The sequence below is a fragment of the Mandrillus leucophaeus genome, unplaced genomic scaffold (genome assembly GCF_000951045.1).
Source record: "Mandrillus leucophaeus isolate KB7577 unplaced genomic scaffold, Mleu.le_1.0 Scaffold282, whole genome shotgun sequence".
Classification (NCBI taxonomy): domain Eukaryota; kingdom Metazoa; phylum Chordata; class Mammalia; order Primates; family Cercopithecidae; genus Mandrillus; species Mandrillus leucophaeus.
In genome coordinates, this window is record NW_012102943.1 from 361,232 (window position 1) to 380,998 (window position 19,767).

Below are 19,767 nucleotides of genomic sequence, written 5' to 3' on the forward strand. Positions count from 1 at the left end.
TGGCATGTGCACATGTAATCCCAGCTACTCTGGAGGCTGAGGCATGAGGATTGCTTGAACCCGGGAGGCAGAGGTTGCAGTGAGCCGAGATCATGCCACTGCACTTCAGCCTGGGCGACAGAGTGAGACTCTGTCTCAAAAAAACAAAACAAAACCAGAAACCACAAAACTTTTTGAGGACAAGGCCAGGTATTAATTCGCATACCTCCCAGAGTGTTAGGCACAAAATCAATATTCAGCCAAGACCTGTTTCACTGAGCAGTTCCTATACAACAGGAGTGACCCAAGTTGAAACGTAGAATCAGCCCACGCATACCACTTTTTGCCAGGTGATCATAGGCAAGTTACTTAGCCTCTATGTTTCCTTATTATTAAAATGGTCATAATTACAATGTCTAAGATAAGGGGTTGCTGGGAAGATTATTAAGTCCTCAGTAAACCTTGGCTATTGTTACTCTTATGATTATCATCAATATCATCAGTTACCTTATCTGTTCAATATTGGTGGCACAGGTCCACCAGTTAGATGTCTAATCCCTTACGTGCCTATCAGTGGTACAAGTGGAGTTTGAGTGGGATTTTTTTTTTTTTAAGACCAGTTCCAAATCATCAAGGATGATACCACTAGTAGCAGCTTGTCTTGTCTGTACAGTGGCAAGTCCTGGCCTTGCCTTTGTGGCAAATACAAGCCCCTTGAATTGCTTCGTCCTTCTCAGCATTGCCTAATATTAGGGAGTACTCCTGTAAAGCTCACTGGTTAGAAGATCAAGACACTTGTGCCTGGTTCTGCCCCTGGGGGCCATTGGGTAATTCCTTGCACTCTCCAGGCCTCACTTGCCCTCTGAACAAGAAAGAGGCTGTTCTGGGTGATCCCTCCAGGCCTGTCCAGCCCTGGCACTCCGTGAGTCGGTTTAGGCAGCAGCCCCGGAACAGATGAGGCAGGCAGGGTTGGGGCGTTTGGTCAGGACAGCCCACCGCAAAAAGAGGAGGAAAGAAATGAAAGACAGAGACAGCTTTGGCTGTAGGAGAAGGAGGAGATTGGGGGAAGGAGGAGACAGGAGGAGGAGGGACCGCGGGGTGGAGGGGAGATAGACCCAGCCCAGAGCTCTGAGTGGTTTCCTGTTGCCTGTCTCTAAACCCCTCCACATTCCTGCAGACCTTCAGACTGCCCGGAGAGCGCGCTCTGCCTGCCGCCTGCCTGCCTGCCACTGAGGTATGTTACCCCCGCCCAGCCTTTCCCTTCTATAGTTGCACCAACCCCGACACCCTAGTTCACACCGTCAGCTTGTGTGCAAGGGAGGGAAGCTCTGCTGAGGATCCACCTCTCCTCCCGGCTCCATCACGGTTCCCCTTAAGAGCATGGTCCTCGGTCCTGTCTGCCTGTTGCTTTTCAGAAGGTGGACTCACTGTGTAACTTTGTCTTCCCTTATAGGTTTACAGAAAATAATCTCACTATGTCTTCAGGGGAGCATTTCTCACTCTCTGTTTCTCCCTGTGTCTGTCTCTCTGGTTTCGGAGGCTGCCTGCCTGTCCTCTTTGCTCCCTTTGCAAATGTGGCAGCTTCCTCCTTTCCTGGGAATCTGATCCCATCACAGCTGCCACAGGGACCTGGCCAGCAACCAGAGTCTGTCCTCCTGTTCCTTATTCCAGGAGAAGAAACCTCCTAGACTTGGATGTTGGTCAGGGGCTCGGTTTTCCAAAAGGGACTTTGCACGAACAATCATTTGATCTCCGAAAGGCAAAGGGGGAGGCTTCACCATTAATCCCCACCTCTGGGAAGCCTTCTGTTTTCCTCTCATTCTCCTCACTCCCAAACACCACCTTCCGTCCCCCCACATACACAAACTCCAGTGCCGTTCTGCCTGAAATTCTGCTAGGTGTTGCTCCTGTCCTGAGTTCCCTGGGATGGTAAACACAGGCAGTAGCCCTTAGTTTATCTAGATCTGAAGAACCCAGACATCAGATATCGTCAAGCAAGACGTGGGTGTAGTGGGAGGTGGAGTGTGCTGGGGGGGAGATGTTCTCAGAAGGGGGAAAGGGGGAAGGGAAGAGGGAGAGATTTCCAGGGTCCCCTTCCGTACTCCACCCAAGGCTGGTGTCCAGCCTGTCAGGGTGTCAGGTCTTCGTCAGACAAACTCACTACCTTTCTTCACTGCCGCTGGCTCCACGAACTGGCTGTCATGTGGACTTCTTTAGGGAAAGGGACTCTAAGGACTCCAAGGGCAAGGGGGCGCTGGGTTGAGTTATGTGGGAATCCCAATCTGCCCAAAAGGGAACAGAGAGGCATGCATTTTCCTCAGGAAAGGACAGCATTTTTTTCATTAGAGAAAATGTTTTCGCTAGTAATGCTTTAGAGTTAAATTTCTGTATGCCCCAAGTGCTGGTGGTTTAGTGAGAAGCAAAGCAGATGTAGGACACAGGCTTCAGGCATGCATTTTATGTGTGATCTTAGGTAAGTGTTTCACCTGGATTTAGCTTCTCCATCTGTAAAGAAAGAAGGCTGAAACTGAAGGCTCTTTGAGGTGCTTTGTGTACTCTAAAATATTCAAAGGAAGATTTCTTAACCAGGGTCTATGGAGTGGTCTTTGAATGGGCCTCAAGCCATCTGTAAGCCCCTAAAAATTGTATGCACTGTGTGTGTGTGTGTGTGTGTGTGTGTGTGTGTGTGTGAGAGAGAGAGAGACAGAGAGAGAGAGACAGAGAGAGACAGAGAGAGACAGAGAGAGAGAGAGAATGAATATATGAATATGGGTGCTCACAACTTTCAGCTTTAAGATATTCTCAAATGGATTAGAGGGCATGACGTGGGGATGGAGTGAGGACTGGTAACAAACGTGTGTATTTCCCTTTTAAAAAGGGAGTGGTTGAGGAAAGAGAGAGTTAACTCGCAGCTATCAGCTGCCACATCGACAAAGCCTAGAGCAAAGAGGGGGAGGGAGGGGAAGAAGGGGGTTGCCTGGAGAAGGAATCAACTTTTGAAACTTTCTCCAAGTCCCACCCACCAGAAGGCTCTTCTCTGCCTGACTCACTCTCCCAGGAATGCGAGTTGCCACGGTAACCTTTTTTTCAGGGTCTCTGCCTGCTGGCTGGGAGGGGACGCTCAGAACCCTCCAAGAACATCAGTCTGAACGTACCCCACCCCCAAATTCAAGGACTGCAGCAAATTTTAGGCCCTGCCCTTGTGATCTCTCAGGATTCCGGGGAAGCCTTGGGCCATGATAATCTCCTTGCAAGGGTGTCTGAAGACTTGGGTTTTAGCTCTGGCTGTGCCCTGAAGGTACCATTTGGCCTTGAACTAATACTTCTTTCTGGGCCCCATTCCCTCTACAGTTAAAGAACAGTAACAGCAGCCACCTCTAGAGGGTAGATAGTGTGTGGAAGAAATGGGATAATGCTCAGGGAAGCACAAATTGTGGCGTTCCCTCATAATGCAAAGGGTTTCAGAACTGATGGATTAATGGCATCCAAAGACCTGGTGAAATCATTCTCAGCTTTTTTTTTTTCTTTTTTTTTCCTGGCAGCTCCATTATCTTGGGGTTCATGTAGAACTTCCCTTTACTAGAAGTGCTGACAGGAAAAAGTTTAAAATCATAATATTGTTTACCTTCATTTTGATTTGGGGACCTTCTTGTGTATTTCCCAAGACTGTTGTGCCCTCTATGTAGGAAAAGCATTGGCCAAGGGTACAAAAAAAAAGAAAAAGTGTGTTCTGACTCACAGTGCCTGACATCGGGAAAGACATTTCCTCTCTTGAGGCTGCAGTTTCCCAATCTGTTAAATAGAGGTTCTAAGCTAGATGATCTCCCAGGCACCCTTCTAACTCTAAAGTCCTGTAAACCTAAATCCCAGATACAGTGTTTATTCGAAGGAATAGTTGGCCTGCATTTCTAACACCCCCTTACTGCACCCCCAGTTGAAAAGAAAACAAGAAAGGATGGGCTAGGGGATCTTGGGTTACATAACCATCATGCTGTAATCCTTATCCATCTGTAGAGATTTGTCAACCAATAGTGTGACTGGGGTTTGCTATTCATGAGAACAGCTTTCCTTGCTGAAAACAAGCTATAAATAAGAAAGAATGGTGAAGGAAAGGAAAAGGCTGAGGATGTGAGGTAAACAGTAGAATATTTGGCTTTTGAAGTCATTTAGGTAGGTAGATAAATATGCAGAGATAAACAGGAACAGGTACAAACCCATAGGGCTGAAGAGCATAAACAGTGATTTCATCAACAAGCACCCACTGGCTCAGCTAAAAATAAGTGCCTCATTACAGGAGCAGACACAGAAAGTCATTCACTCACATACTTCTTCCTGGATGACACTGATTTACAAACAAGGTCCAGGAATATATCTTAATGAATGTGAAAATTCTGATCCTCGCCTATTACAGGCTGAAACACACAGACGCTCAGCCAGGCTGTATGTAACTTACACAGACATGCCATCAGGTGTACAAACACACACCACCACTTGTAGTCACACATGGATGGATGGATGTGCACAGTCAAACATTATATGGATCATGACAATGAGACAGAAGTGCAACCTACATATATCACTCTGTGTCTCAGAGAGAGAAAAACTGAGGCTCAGGAAGAGAAAATAATTCACTGGAGGTCACATGGCAAGCTGGAGTCTGAGCCAAACTTCCAGGTGTTTGGACCATTTAGATGTTCACCTTGCCTTCCCCCAATCCCCATTTGTTCAGTTTGGAAACACAGTCATGCACACAAGTCCTGTAGATACTAAGTGGTGAGCAGCACTTTGTCTCTCCCCTTGGCTGGCCTGCAGTGCCTATTCCAGCCCACATGGCTTTGTCATTAGGCCCAAAGGCCCTGCGCGATGTGCCTGTAGGCGGCTGACTGCTTGCTTCTAGCTGGCTCCCTCCCAAACGTCAGTCTCAAATGAAAGAAGAGAAAACTGGCCTTGGGCTTTCAGCAACCCTGAGGACCTTGTTTCTATAGCACAGAACCTGATGCCTCCCTCTCTCCTTCCCTCCCTCCCTCCCAACCCCAATCCTGAATCCAGGGACAGCTGGACTCTGCAAGGCCAGGGCCAGCAAGTAGTGACTTGACAGAATTATTTAGAAAAACAGCCTCTCCTCAGCTGGCAGCTTAGACAGGAAATCATCTCTGCTCTCACCCATCAAGCTAAGAGGTTGTTGTCTGTAAGGAAAACATGAACATAGACAACAATTGTTTTCAGAGCTGGTTTCTTTCAGAAACTTGGTATTAGCTTCTCTTATTTGGGGATCCCCCTGGGTCATCTTGTGTTAGTCATGGCATTAGGATTTCAGACCTATCAGATTAAAAAAGCAAAGCAAAGCAAAGTAAACATCTGGATGTTTTTGACAATCTGGAAGTTTGGCTCAGACACCAGCTTGCCGTATGACCTCCAGAGAGGTATTTTCCTTCTCTAAGCCTCAATTTCTCTATCTCTACAATAAGAGACATCACATAGAGGTTTCATGTGGCCTGACAACACCACTAATCCATTGGTAGTGGCTGTCAGAAGAACTGTGTTCAGGATTCTGATGCCTCTCTAGGCTTTAGGGGAAGAGGTCAGGCGATTGATTAGTAATGTCTGCCACATGTGCAGGAGAGGTAGGTGGAGGTCACGTGTTTGCCACATATGCCACATATTTGCTATCTTCGGGATCTCGGAGGCCTTTCCAGATGCAACAGCCTGGACACTTTGACGTTATTTCTCCCCCTTTCATTTGTGGTCACCACGATGCAACAGCGGTCCCCTAGAGGGAGCCAAGGAGGAAGCCTGCAGCTCCACCCCAGTCTCTGCTAGCCACAGTGAAACGTGGCATCTCAGATGTCTTTATGGAATCTCAGGCTGATTCTGGCCCCAAACTCTGGAGCATCTCTGAGCTGCCCCAGAAGCTCTCCAGTCCTAAGTTTTAGCTGCCACACCTTAAAAGTTTCCTTTAGCTTCTTCTCTTCCAACAGGAAATAGGAGTGGAAGCAGGGAGTCAAGGGGCAAGTGGAGAGAGGTAATGCTCTAAAAAGCTTCTGCCTAAGTTGTTCCAGAAAATCAGAGCTGAAAAGAACCTAAGGGACCACCTTGCCCAAGGGTTCCACACTGTGTTCCTAGGAGAAACTACAGATATTCCAATGTATCTTAAGGAATGTCCCTGTGTGTAGAACTCCCTGTCCTCAGTTCCACTCCATTTTTAGCTGCTTTTCTTTTTTGTGGATTTTTTTGAGAAGGAGTTTCACTCTTGTTGCCGAGGCCAGAGTACAGTGGCCAATGGCGCAATCTTGGCTCACTGGAACTTCCGCCTCCCGGGTTCAAGTGATTCTCCTGCTTCAGCCTCCCGAATAGCTGGGATTACAGGTGCCTGCCACCACGCCCAGCTAATTTTTTTGTATTTTTAGTAGAGACGGGGTTTCATCATGTTGGCCAGGCTGGTCTCGAACTCCTGACCTCAGGTGATCCAACTGCCTCGGCCTCCCAAAGTGCCGGGATTACAGACATGAGCCACCGTGCCCAGCCTGCTCTTGTTTTTTAATTTCACACTTATTGATTAAATAGATAATAGTCATTCATATGTTTCAATACATGCTAAAAGATTTCAGCTGTTTGAAATATCGGACTCTGAGGAAGACTTCATTGGAATAAAGGATTTTCTGGCTTACATAATTTTGAGCACTGACCTTAAACAGACAAGCTGGGGGTGTTAGCTCTGGAGGGCAGAGGAGACTCCCCTAAGTTCGCACAGTTAGCTGGGAGACATGCTGACTTGCTCTCAGCTCTCCTGACTTCCACGTCATGAGGCCACCTCTGAGCTGCTATGTCTGTTCCCGGGGGTGTGAGCAGGAGCGCCAATGTAGCTGCATGTGGCCACCTTTCTGGCCTGCCTGGCTTGGTCCCCACGTCAGCAGAGCCCAAGCTCCTTCTGAGTCCCAACTCCCTGGAGGGCCTGGCTCCTGGCTTCCTTTATTAGCCTCTAGACTTGTTTTCCTCACTTTGGGCTTGTTTACCAGCAACATGTGTTTTTGAAGCCCTTGTTTCCAAGCCAAATAGTGAGAGTGAGATGCTTGGCTGGTATCAGCTGCCCGAGTAAGAGGCCAGCCCTGGGCCTGGTCTTTGTCACTGTATCCTCTGGAGGCTGGACTTATGCAGACCAACAGGGGCAATATGTCCTTTGTTCCACCCAAACACCCCTTTCTCCCTGGGCTTATGAAGCACTGGAATTTTGCACTGAATTCTTTCGGGGGATGGAGATTCTGGGATCCTCGGACTTTAAGATGTTTTTCCCAGCGACGACATTGCTTACCTCTTTATTTGGATTCTCTTGTGTAAATCACCGATGAGCCTTTCAAGATTGGTATGTTGTTTCCATTTTACACATTGGGGAACAAATTGAGGCCCCAAGAGGTAAAGTTGATTTCTAAAGGTCATACAATTGCTAAGTGGCAGAGCCAGGATTTGAACCTATATAGACTCCAGAGCCCATGAGCTTACCTTTATGCTGTACTGCCTCATAGTTGATTACCACTCTGTCTACCATGGTAGCCACTAGCCACCTTATATTTAAGTTGATTGAAATAGATGGGCATGGTGGCTCATGCCTGTAATCCCACCTCTTTGGGAGGCTGAGGCGAGCAGATCGCTCGAGGTCAGGAGTTTGAGACCAGCCTGGGCAACATAGTGAAACCCCATCTCTATCAAAAAAATAGAAAAATTAGCTGGGTATAGTCACATGTGCCTCTGGTCTCAGCTACTCAAGAGGCTGAAGTGGGAGAATCGCTTGAGCCTGGGAGGCAGAGGTTGCAATGAGCTGAGACTACGCCAACTGCACTCCAGTCTGCGTGACAGAGGGAGACCCTGTCTCAAAAAAAAAAAAAAAAAAAGATGTTTTCCACTATTCTCTATTGCAGTATTTCAACAAGGTCTGGGTTAAGTAAGATTTTTAGGACTGTCCTCAGTCCTTTTGTATAAAATTTTAAAATAAAAAAATTGGTTAAAATGAAATACAATTTAAAACTCAGTTCTTCATTTGCGCTGGCAACATTTCAAGCATTCAATAATCACTTGTAACCAGTAGCTATCATAGTGGACCGTGTAGATATAGAATATATTCATCATCTTGGGAAGTCCTGTTGGGTTGCATTACTCCATAAATTCTTTCCACCCAAATAAGATTTAAAGATGGCAACTCAGTTTCTTTGCTTCACATTCTAAGAGTCTATCATTCTGAGACCCACAGTGCATGATTCTATGATTCTGAGGTATCCCTCCTATTCTAACGTTCAGTGGCTTTTTAGCATCCAAGGAGAGCCCAAAGGAGGCCCTTTATGTTTTGAGGGACAAACCTGGGGGCTGGCTGTACTTTTCCATCCTCGGAGTCTTTCCAGAGAGAGAAGTGACCTCAGCTTCAGGTCCTGCTGGCAGCCAAGGACGGATTTTCAGCAGTCTCCAGAGCAAATAAAGGCAAAAGGAAGGGACTCAATGTACGGAACAGGAGGCAGTGAGTGGCGGCCGGGAGGGGGCTAAGACTGTCTGCATTTGATGGCTACCAAGCCAAGGGAAATATGCCTCCTCTTCCTCCCCTGGCCCTGGGCATTTTCCTTTCCAGGAACTCAGTCCAGTTCAAGACCCAACTGAGCCCCATTCAGGTGACCACCTGGGAGTGGGTAACTGCTAAGGGAAATAGTGTGCAGAGGTAAAGACATGCCAGTGGTGGGGTAGGGTTGCATGGGTCCTCACCCTAGTCCTGCCACTCACTCACTGCTATCAGCTGTTGGCAGGTTTCTCCTTTCCTCTAGGCCTTGGTCTTCTCATCTGTACTATTGGGCAGAAAGATGTGGCTTGAGTCCCTACTGGGATGCTGGATTATGAAAACACCCTGAAAATGATAAATGTATGCATCATCACAGACTAAAGAAATACAAAAGAGGATGTTTTCATTTAATGTTGGTCATTTATATGAAGGGAATTTAAATTTTCACCAGGCACACTACACCTAGGTTTGATTGGCAAAGGATCACAGCTGGTAAGTTCTGAATACTGGGGTTCGACACTGTGCTCTGATCTTGCTGGGGTGACTGTTATACTCCATTAGCTTTGCAGGATGGACGCAGGCCTCTTTGGTCAGTGGTGGTTTAGAGAGCCTCAGAGAGGTATCCTGTGGGAAGCAGGGAGTATGGCTGTGCATCTGGAATAGTTCAGCCACTTCCCTTCCCTCCCATCTCATCATCTGGGGGAAAAGCACTCTGGGACTGGTGGTGTAGCACTGGGTACTGTGCAGGACCCAAATTTTGTGTTTGTTTTTACAGTTTTCTCCCAAAACTTTGAGGGAGTATTCCAAGATTTTGCATTCTGTTCTTAACAGTCTCTCTGTATTTCTCCCCCACTCCCACCTGTCTAAGCATAATTCCTATCAGGCTCACCCCAACTCCATGAGCAAGAACGCTTGCCTATTTGGAGAGGACCTGAATGTTGCATGACTCTGGACAAGTGCTTCCTCCCTCTCAACCTCAGACTCCCCATTAGGACTGTGGGACTAAGAACCCTTCCATGACTGTCTGCCTCCTTCCCAGCATTGTCAGAAGGCTCTAGGAGACAGTGTTATGTGACAGTGCTTTAGAAACTATGAAGCAGCACTGTAAGACTTAGAGTTATTTTTCTCTTCTGGCTGCAACAGCAGGGATGAGGGTGGCAAGGGAGGGTGAGTGTGCAGCTGGAAAAGGAATTCAGGAAGATGGGGAGGCAGGATAGACGGAAGAGCTGCCCAGCGAAACCTTCCCCTGGTCACAGGGAAGCATGGTTACACTGCTCATGTGCAGGACACAGACTCAGGGAAATGTCTGTCTTCCTGTCTTTCTAATCTGAAGCTTACTACATTTCCAGTCCTAGCTGGGCTATTTCTTCAATAACATGACTTCCCTGTCATTGTAACGCAGACAGGGTGACTTTGTTTTGTTTTGTTTTAGCTGCCATTTCACTTTGATCCTTCGACTTCAAACTGTCTCAGAAAGTCCTTCCTTGATGTTTTCTTTTCTGTTCCATTTGTCCTGAGCCACATGCAGGAGTTATTTATGTTGCGTCTTCCAAAAGGGGAAGTAAGAAGGGAGATTTTTCCACTTAAGCCTGGGGAACAAGTGAACAACTGTGTGAGGGGAGGAACATTCCACAAGCTGCCTCCAAAGGGAAGACTAGACTCCTCTGGGAGTTGGGGTCATTGTAAAGCAATACCAAACCCCCAGGTCCTTTAAATTTCTGTTAGTTTTATTTCATTCACTCCATGCAATAGGGGGTGAGGTTTTGTGTCTCTTTAGTTCCAAGAAAGGACCATTATGAAGTCGGCCCTTCCTCTGCCTGTTTCTGCTTCTCAAATGCTATAGTACAAGTGAAGCCAAATGATCCCAGAGGAGATGATATGTGTCAAGACCAGAATGTTCTTGGGGTGTTTTAAGAGCCTTTTAAGGACCGAGGCTGCCACTTCAAAGTTCACGTAGTCTACCCCTTTCAATTGATAGATGGGGGAACCAAGGTCTAGAGAGACCAAAAGACTTAACCGGTACATCAAGATACTATTGTGGTAGAACAAGAACTCCTGGCATTTAATTTCAAGCTGAGTGTTTTTCTCCATGATGCCAGGTTACCTCCCACCACCATTTGGTCAGTTGAGAAGTCTTGGAAGAATTAAGGGATGATGAGCCTGACAGGGAGGTTTTGGGAGAAAAAAGATGGAAGACATGGCCATTGTTGCTCCTGACTGGAAGACTATGTGTGGGTAGAGAGAGCAAGTTTGTTCTTTGTGGCTGCAGGGGAGGCAGGGTAGACAGATCAGAAGGTTTGAGGGAGGCAGATTTAGATCAGTAAAAGAAAGAACTTTCTAAAGTCACTTAAAAATGAAAAGCCATTTAGTTAGCACAAGAAATGAAGTGTCTCCACCACAGAGCCTCTGTTAGGAATGGCATTTTGGTTTTGAATCCTCAGAGGAGATGCTGCTCCAACATCCCTTATAGTCATGAGAGTATTAGAGTCTAGAGCTTGCCATTTAGAGAATGAGGCCTTAACAGTTACCAGAACAGGGATATTTTCAAGATCTCAACACATCCCCTCTGCAACACATGGAAGCATCTGGATGGTTTCCTTACAGGACTAAAGAACTGCTGTCCCTTCTGGGTAGAATGGAGAAAAATGTGGCCACCCTCAAGTTTCCATGGGTTACATTCCAAGGCTATTGTTCTTTGTTTTAGTATGTGGATCTCATTGTCTCAAACTGGCAAGAACTTGCTGCCTATTAACTTCTCCCACTGCAGAGGGAGTAGGAAGGAGGGGGAGGAGGCTACAGAGAAGGAGGAGGAGAGATTGGGTTTAGGGAAAAAAATAATTTTAGAATATCAGGGATTGAAGGGACCTTGAAGATGGTCTGGTTTGGCATTGCCCAAACTTAGCTAATTAGCCCATCACCTTAGTTGAATCACTTTTTTAAAACTTTAATAAATGTATTATGAAAGCAGATTTTATATCATTACCATAAATGGAAAACTCTGTGTACCTTTGTCATAAATAGAAGGAAACTGTAAAAACAAACACATAAAAAAAAACCCAAAAACAACAACTTTATTCAGTTCCAGCTGGATATAATTTCCTGTGGAAGCTCTGAGCTGAAGGACTGTTCTCTCTGTTAAAAAAGGAGATAGATGAGTATAAAGGAGGAGTTCAAGATATCTTAGCACCAAACTGAGACTTTCTTTTCATATAAGCAGAATTGAAAGAATATTAAATGGAACCAACTTCCTCTCATGTTTTTCACTACCATTTAACTTGTACCATCTAACATTATCTTGCACATATCAGGAATTCAGAAATCTCAATCAGGAAGTCTCACCCTCACTGAACTCTCAATCTCTCCTCCCCATAGGGTTCCCAGCACCATGAGGGCCTGGATCTTCTTTCTCCTTTGCCTGGCCGGGAGGGCCTTGGCAGCCCCTGTAAGTACCTAAATATCATATCTTCTTGTTTTCATTCCTACCACCAGCTCCAGGGGTTCTGAGCCTACCAGCCCTGGATGCTGAAAGGGAACAGGGACTTCCCCATTTCAAGTTAGTTGTCTTTTTTTTTTTTTTTTTAAGATTTGTTTTTCTTAAGTTAATAAGCTCAGGAGAAAAACTGGGATGAGGACCATTGGGTGATGCTTCAGAGAAGAGAGAGTTCCATGTAATGTTAGCTAAACTTCTTAGTAGTCAGAGCCTCCCAGCAATGAACTAGGATTGCTTTAGAAGGAAATGACCTCTTTGTCATATGAGGAATTCAAGCAGGCAGGAGACGGGATGTAGGGGATTGCTGGTAGGGGTGGTGTTAGAAGAGATTCAAGCTATAGAGAGAGGAACGTGTTGGCTTCTGAAACAGCGAGGGTTGTTTGGTTGTAAGCAACCGTTCAATCTAACTAAATTGTTGGAGGAGGGGAAGATACAGAGGTCGATTATAATATTAAAGGCCTTGGGAGGACTGGAAAAGGGCAAATCTAGGCTTTGGGAGTTAAGAACTAATGGACAGTCTCTGAGATGTTGCTATCTGAATGAATCAACTCCAGCAATTTTCACATCTTGAGAGAATGTGCCAAGAAGATTTTTAAAAATTCAAAAAATGAGAGCCAATCTGGCTGAGCTTGGGTCCTGAGGCAACATCTTGGCCAGGGAAGGGTGGGGCCTCTTGATTGACAGACAGCTTCTCCAAGCATTACATGCAGAGGACAGGAGTAGTTATCCACAGCCCATCTGGAAGCCTTCACCAGGAGAGGAGGAAGAAGCAGGGCAGGCAAAAAGTGCAATTTCTTTCAACCTGTGATCCCCTCATCTTTTCTTCACTAAGAAGTGGGAGTGATGGCAGACTTTGGCAATCTTGATCAGGCTGGTAGATGGAGGCAAAAGTTTCTCAAAGTTGGCTTTAAGTTTTGAAGCAGCCCCAGCCACCTAGGGGCCTCAAAGTTGTGTGTTTTCTTGCTTTCTCCTACTCCAAGTTGAAATGGCAAGAAACATTGCCTAATAATAATAATAATATCAGACTGTGAGGAAGATGATGACATCTGTTAAAATTCACAGTGTCATCCCTTCTAGATGTCAGTTTTCCTATCTGTAAAGTGAGGGAATTGATCTGGATCAGTGATTTTCAGACTTTATAAGAATCAAAGCAGCAGAAATACTTTTCCAAGCTAAATCTTAGGTAGACACCTTGGATATAAAATACATAAAATGAGAGCTGCTTGAGCATTCCACGGTGCTCACATGACTGGCTCCTTCTTTGTCCTGTCCCTCACCCATGGCAGTCCGTGAGACACAACTTTGGGGGTCTCCAGTGAGCTGCTCTCCAAGCCCCCCTAGCCTGTATCTCAGGCCACAGGCACTTTGGAGGTGAAGCTGGCCTCATTCCTGACCCCCCTGAACCCTACTTTCTCTTTCCAACAGCAGCAAGAAGCCCTGCCTGATGAGACAGAGGTGGTGGAAGAAACTGTGGCAGAGGTGACCGAGGTATGTGGGCAGTGACCACAGCCCCTTAGCCCCTCTCTACCTGTTTCTGTGCCCTGAGAAATTAGGGCAGGTGCTGTGGGTCTCAGTGCTAGAGTGGGGCGTTCATCTCCGTGTACACACATAGCATCGATGCAAACCCTGAGTATCCCCCACATCCTGACACACTCCTGAATGCTTCCCAAACCTTCAACAGAACCCTACGTTTGGGGGCCAAGACCTTAAACTTTTTGTTTTTTAAGCTGTGGAACAACTGTTCTTCCATGTTTACCCACAGTTTCCCCAAACGTAAAACAGAGGAGGGCGGGTGCTGTGGCTCATGCCTATAATCTCAGCACTTTGGGAGGCCGAGGCAGGCGAATCACAAGGTCAGGAGTTCGAGACCAGCCTGGCCAACATGGTGAAACCCCATCTCTACTAAAAATACAAAAAAATAGCTGGGCGTGGTGGCATGTGCCTGTAATCCCAGCTACTCAGGAGGCTGAGGTAGGAGAATCGCTTGAACCCGGGAGGCAGAGGTTGCAGTGAACCAAGATATCGCCACTGTACTCTAGCCTGGGTGACAGTGCAAGACTCAGTCTCAAAAAATAAAAAATAAAAAAATAAAAACCACACACACACACAGAGGAAAGGGGAGATGCTTGGGTGTGACTGGCAGGGGTGGAGGCTTGACACCCTCTTGTGAACATAGGTCTCAGTCAATTTAGAAAGTTTATTTTGCCAAGGTTAAGGATGAGCCCATGACACAGCCCCAGGAAGTTCTGAGACATGTGCCCAAGGTAGTCGGGAGTACGGTTTGCTTCTATACATTTTAGGGAGACATGAGACATCAATCAATATGTCTAAGTTGTACATTGGTTCAGTTCACTAAGGCAAGACAACTTGAGAAGTACAGGCTTCCAGGTTAGAAGAAGATAAGAGACAAATGGTTGCATTCTTTTGAGTCCTTGATCAGCCTTCCCTTGAATGCACAATTTAATCTGGCTCAGTGAATCTGCATTTTTACATAAACAATAGGGGAGAGGAAGCAATCAGATAAGCATTTGTCTCAGGTGAGCCTCAGAGGGATGACTGCATAGAATAGGAGGCGGGTTTGTCCTGTGCAGTTCCCAACTTGACTTTTCCCCTTAGCTTACTGATTTTGGGGTCCAAGATATATTTTCCTTTCACGCTGTCTTTCCCTAACACCCCTGGTGGCCTCTAAGGCAGCTCAACAGAATCCCGGGCATACTGCGAAACACAACAGGCCTATAGATTAAATCTGGATTCCTAACCCTGCATTTGTGCTTTCTGTGACCTGGAACCCTTCAGCTACCCTTATGGGTCTGGGATGGGAGTGGGGACCATTTTACCCTTTCTTCTCTCTCAATTCCAGGTATCTGTGGGAGCTAATCCTGTCCAGGTGGAAGTAGGAGAATTTGATGACGGTCCAGAGGAAACCGAAGAGGAGGTGGTAGCTGAAAGTACGTCCCTTCCCTGTGACTTGGCACATCCAAGCTGCCCTTGGCTGCCTGGGTCTGGGGCATGAGGACAGCCTACATGAGGCTCCTTCCAGCAGAAATGCAGGGTGGGGTCCTCAGTGGCTATGGAGGAAACATGGCTTTGACTTAATAACTGGGGAACTATGGCACTCAGTCCCCTGGGATCTGGGCAAGATCGGTTTCCAGGCCATGCATGTGTGTGGTAGGAAGGAGAGTTCTCCAGCTAAAAATGGCCTTTTCCCCTCATAGCTCTTTGCCCTGAGTCCAAAGCTGAGTTTCCCAGTCCCACGGAGGTTGCTGATCACATCAGGTCGCCAAAATCCCCCATTGCTTCTGTCTCAGCCCGTGCCCCACAGAGGAATAGATCTGAGAGAAGAGATCAGGAACTTGCACACTTATAAGCTCATTCTATTTCACACAACCCAAGGAAACGAGGTCCTGAGGAAATGCAATCTGACATAAACCATACCATGCTATCCGTGCGTTAGTGCCCTGGGAGAGAAATGACCTAGGGGCTCTGGCTGCAGCCCTAGGTGCAAGGCATTTGTACCCAAGGGGTTAAAAGCATGGACTTTGGAAGCAGTCCAACCAAGTTTTGAACCTAGGTTTCTCCACGCCAGCTTGCTTAGCATCGCAGAGCCTCAGTTTCTCATCTCTCATATAGGGCTGATGAAGACAGCAGAACCTCATTCCAGGGCTGTCAGAAGGTTTACAGACAAGCTGAGTAGGCATCCACTAAAGGATTATTAAAACACCCAAAATAAAGCATCGCTAGGTAAAGGCCACATTAAGCTCTCATCCTGAGGGGATAGTTAATGGTATTCGATCTAGCTGGGCACAGGGTTTCTGTTGGAACAGAGGGACGTCTACTGAGTCATGTTCCTTCCCGCCTCCACGCCCACCTCATCCGGTGTTTACCAGGCTCTATTGTCTAGCGTGGACCTTGGGGCTTTTCTCCCTTGTCCTTACAGCTGCTTAAGTCTGTTTTGTTGGGCCTCACCGCTCCCTGGCTCAGTGTCAACAGCTGACTTTCTAAGCCATTCTAGAAAGCCTATTCTGGAATCCAGAAAAGCCTCACTGTGATTGTTCAGTGGAGACCCAGGAACACAATGGTTGCTTCAATCTTCGGGAAAGTCATATGGCATCTAGTGTTTTTGGGTCCCAGACTGAGCCTCCAGCCCCCCAAAAGGGCCTGACCTCTATCTCGAGCTAAACCTCTAATCCCCAGCTGAACCAGCTGCTCCCCTAAATGCTGACTGCAAGGCTCAGTGTAAGAGCAGGCAGGACTCAGGGCCGCCCAAAGCCCAGAGTAGGGGCCACAGCCAAGGACTGTCAGCCCTGAGATCTGTCCAGGTAGGATGGGGATAGATGTACTAGTCCAGGTGATGCTGATTCCCTTGTTTTTCTGCCCTACAGACCCTTGCCAGAACCACCACTGCAAACACGGCAAGGTGTGCGAGCTGGATGAGAACAACACCCCCATGTGTGTGTGCCAGGACCCCACCAGCTGCCCAGCCCCCATTGGCGAGTTTGAGAAGGTGAGGGCTGAGAGACAGGGGCGGGGGTAGGGATTGGGCACTTTGGAATATAGGATGTCTGCTCAGGAAACTGTCGGCTTGGTGGTTCTATGGGGGCAGCGCCAGTCTCAGAAGTCCCCTTACTAGACCTAGTCCCAGCAGGAAAGAGGGGATGAGTCAGAGTGCTCTGCCTGGCACTGGATCTTTCCAGCAACCAGCAAGACTTTAACAGCACCAACAGGTTCCAAGTCCTATGCCAGACTCTAGAGCTAAGAGTATAAGAGCATCAGCAAAGAATCAGGTCCAAAAATATAGGTTCTGGGGCCAAACCGAAGGCTGACTTCAAACCTCATCTCCATCACTTGTTAACTGTGAGATTTCAGCTAAGTTGCCAAACTTTTTCAGGTCTCAGTTTTCTCACGTCCAAAGAGAGGATAAAAATAGTCCTTAACTCATAGAAGTGTTGTGGACATGTACCAGAAAATGCTTGGTACATAACAAGTATCCAATAAATGCTACTTATTTTTAAATTATTTCTCAAATATGTCCCTTCTCTCCAATAGGACCCATCCCTCCATCCAACCATCCATCCATCCATCCATCCATCCATCCATCCATCCATCCAAGTAAATATTTTTTGAGTGCCTGCTCCTGCCCACCATCATGCAAGTGGCAGTCTCTCTCATGGCAGCAAATCTGGGGCCAGCATTGTTCCTACAGCCTCCCATCTGGCTTCTCCCTCTTCAGTTTCTCCGGAGACTACATAGCCTCTGGGCTCCACATTTTAATATCATTGTTAACATTTTCCTCCTCCTCACCCTTCCCCACTCCCAATGCCCAGTCACCAGTGCCCATCAGTTCTCCCTCTGCAGTGACATATAAGCTATACTAAGCAAGTACAGACAGGATGTTCAACACAGGCTCCCCTCCTCCTAACACAACTACTTACGGCCACTGCCCTCGTCCAGCCCTCAACATCTCTGCTTGGCCACCCCTATGTTCAGAGATTGACTAGGACTCCAGTGGCTCAGCATACAGTTGTACTCACAGCTAAGGTTTAGTACAGCGACATATTCAGGATATACAGCTGGATCGTAAGGGAAAAAGACACAGGAAGAGTCTGGAGGAATCTGGGTGAAGACTGACTTACTCCCATGAGGGGTCATCAGAGTGCATTCTTACCCCAGCTACAAAGATGCAACCACATATGAGTGATGTTTCTGTCCAGGGAAGCTCATTAGAGACTCAGCACCCAAAGTTTTAATTGGAGGCTGGTCACATAGGTACCCTTTGCCTAGCATGCACCAGAATTTCACACTTCCAGAAGGAAAGCAGATGCTCAGCATGAACCAGATTGTTTGTACAAACAGTCCAGGCATAGTGAGCCACTCTTATCAGTTAGGGAAATATTTACAACAGTGCAGGGAACTGTTTCCCGGCTAAGTTCCCAGACACCAGCCACAGGCTGACCTTACAAGCAGGCCTTTCTAAGGGTAACAGTTCCAGGCCTGCTATGTTAACTCTTCTTTGAACACTCTTGTTTCTCTCCCATTCCCATCTTTAACTTTCTCTTCAAATATCTTCCAGGATTTTTTTTCCCCTGTGTCTTAGACCTGACTCAGTCATGCCTCTGCTCAAAGACCATCGATGGCTCTCAGCCTGGGCTGAGCATTGACCTGGGAACCCAAAGAGTGGATTTGTGTCCCACTGTATGGGGACACAACCCACTGTATGGCCTCGGGCTAATGACATTCCTTGCTTAACCCTCGCTGTTCCCATCTCTGAAATGCACAAGGATAGTGGTATCAGCTAAGGGCTGTGGGAATGAAGGAGGGGGTGCTCTGTGCTTTGCCAACAGGTGTGCAGCAATGACAACAAGACCTTCGACTCTTCCTGCCACTTCTTTGCCACAAAGTGCACCCTGGAGGGCACCAAGAAAGGCCACAAGCTCCACCTGGACTACATCGGGCCTTGCAAATGTGAGTGTCCTTGGGCCCTTCCAGACTCCTGTCTTGGGGAGAGAGCTCTGAGCTGGCACTGATGCTGGCTCTGCCACCCCCATGCGGGGTGATCTTGGGCAAATCTCTTTCCCTTTCTGAGTCTCAGCATCCCCATTTATAAACTGAGGTAATCGTCTATGAGTCGGCTCCTCTCAACTCTGAGGTCAGGGTACTTTCTGGGGAAGGACTGAGCGACTATGGAAGGTCAGCATCAGGGAGGGTTTCTGGGGTCTCTCACTAGCATCGGAGACAACCGCGTTTCATTTCTCTAACGGGGAAGAAGTTCTTCTCTAAGGCTAACTTGCACCTTTCTTGCTTCAACACTATAAAGCAAAAATGATGTTTGACCTGGGCCTACAAAATATTTTGAAAATATCTGAATTTGAATGCTTTAAAATAAGGGTTATGCCTGTCAGTTTGCTTTGGGCCCTGTTACTCAGTACTGTCATATCATCATCCTTTTACTCCATTACATTCCTATCTGCCCTCTGAAGAGAGAGGATAAGCACCCTCTTCCAGAAACCTAGGAGCCCGTTGTCTGGGGAAGGATGCCAGGGTGCGGTCTGATCTTTGGTTAGTGACCCCAGCTACAGACTCAGTGGGGCCAAGTCCCTTGTTCAGCATCCTCCCTGTCATGGGAGACCTCCAAGACCACACCTGCTCCCACTCCAAGGCAACATCCACACTGTGGGTCTTGTACATTCTGGCCCGATGGCAATGAGGACAGCCACTCACCCACCTCAGGTGCACAGGGTGCAGAAAAGTACGTAGGGGAAACAAAGTTCTCCTCGTGGGGCCCCAGGTGTGAAATTGAGAAGGTACAGAGTAGAGAAGCAGGATTGGGGGAAGAAGCATGGGTAGGAAGTCCCTGGGCAGTGAGACTATAGTGCCTGTCTTAAGGAGCCTTTACGAAGTGCCTTTGCTTTCCCTGAGGCATGTTGCCCACTCACTCCAACTCCTAAGGTTTTTATCACCAGATGTTCTCTCCCAGCCCCCAGCTAATAATGAAGGTAGCCTCACAGAGGGGACTTTCCATGGTCCAGTGATGAGGGAACAGCAGACCCTAAGCCTCCAGGCGACCACACTGCCCTGGCTGCTGGATGGGGCTCTGACAGTGTGGCCTTGAGCAAGTCCCTTCTCTCCATGCTGACCTCTAACAAGTCCAGTACAAAGTGTGAACTTCGGTCAGGTGCGGTGGCTCACGCCTGTAATCCCAGCACTTTGGGAGGCCGAGGTGGGCAGATCACAAGGTCAGGAAATTGAGACCATCCTGGCTAAC

General features: G+C 47.3%; 1 protein-coding gene across 3 annotated transcripts in view; it reads left to right on the plus strand.

Moving 5' to 3' along the window:
* The first annotated feature begins 918 nt into the window (after positions 1-918).
* Positions 919-19,767, plus strand: part of SPARC (secreted protein, acidic, cysteine-rich (osteonectin)) — a 34,095-nt gene continuing 15,246 nt past the window's right edge. For all 3 annotated transcript variants that reach the window (XM_011985296.1, XM_011985298.1, XM_011985297.1), the window contains exons 1-6: positions 919-1,213; positions 11,888-11,957; positions 13,431-13,493; positions 14,866-14,953; positions 16,388-16,509; positions 18,347-18,467. In XM_011985296.1, the coding sequence (XP_011840686.1) occupies positions 11,901-11,957; positions 13,431-13,493; positions 14,866-14,953; positions 16,388-16,509; positions 18,347-18,467 (451 nt within the window). In that variant the 5' untranslated portion in view covers positions 919-1,213; positions 11,888-11,900. The remainder of the gene's footprint in view (positions 1,214-11,887; positions 11,958-13,430; positions 13,494-14,865; positions 14,954-16,387; positions 16,510-18,346; positions 18,468-19,767) is intronic.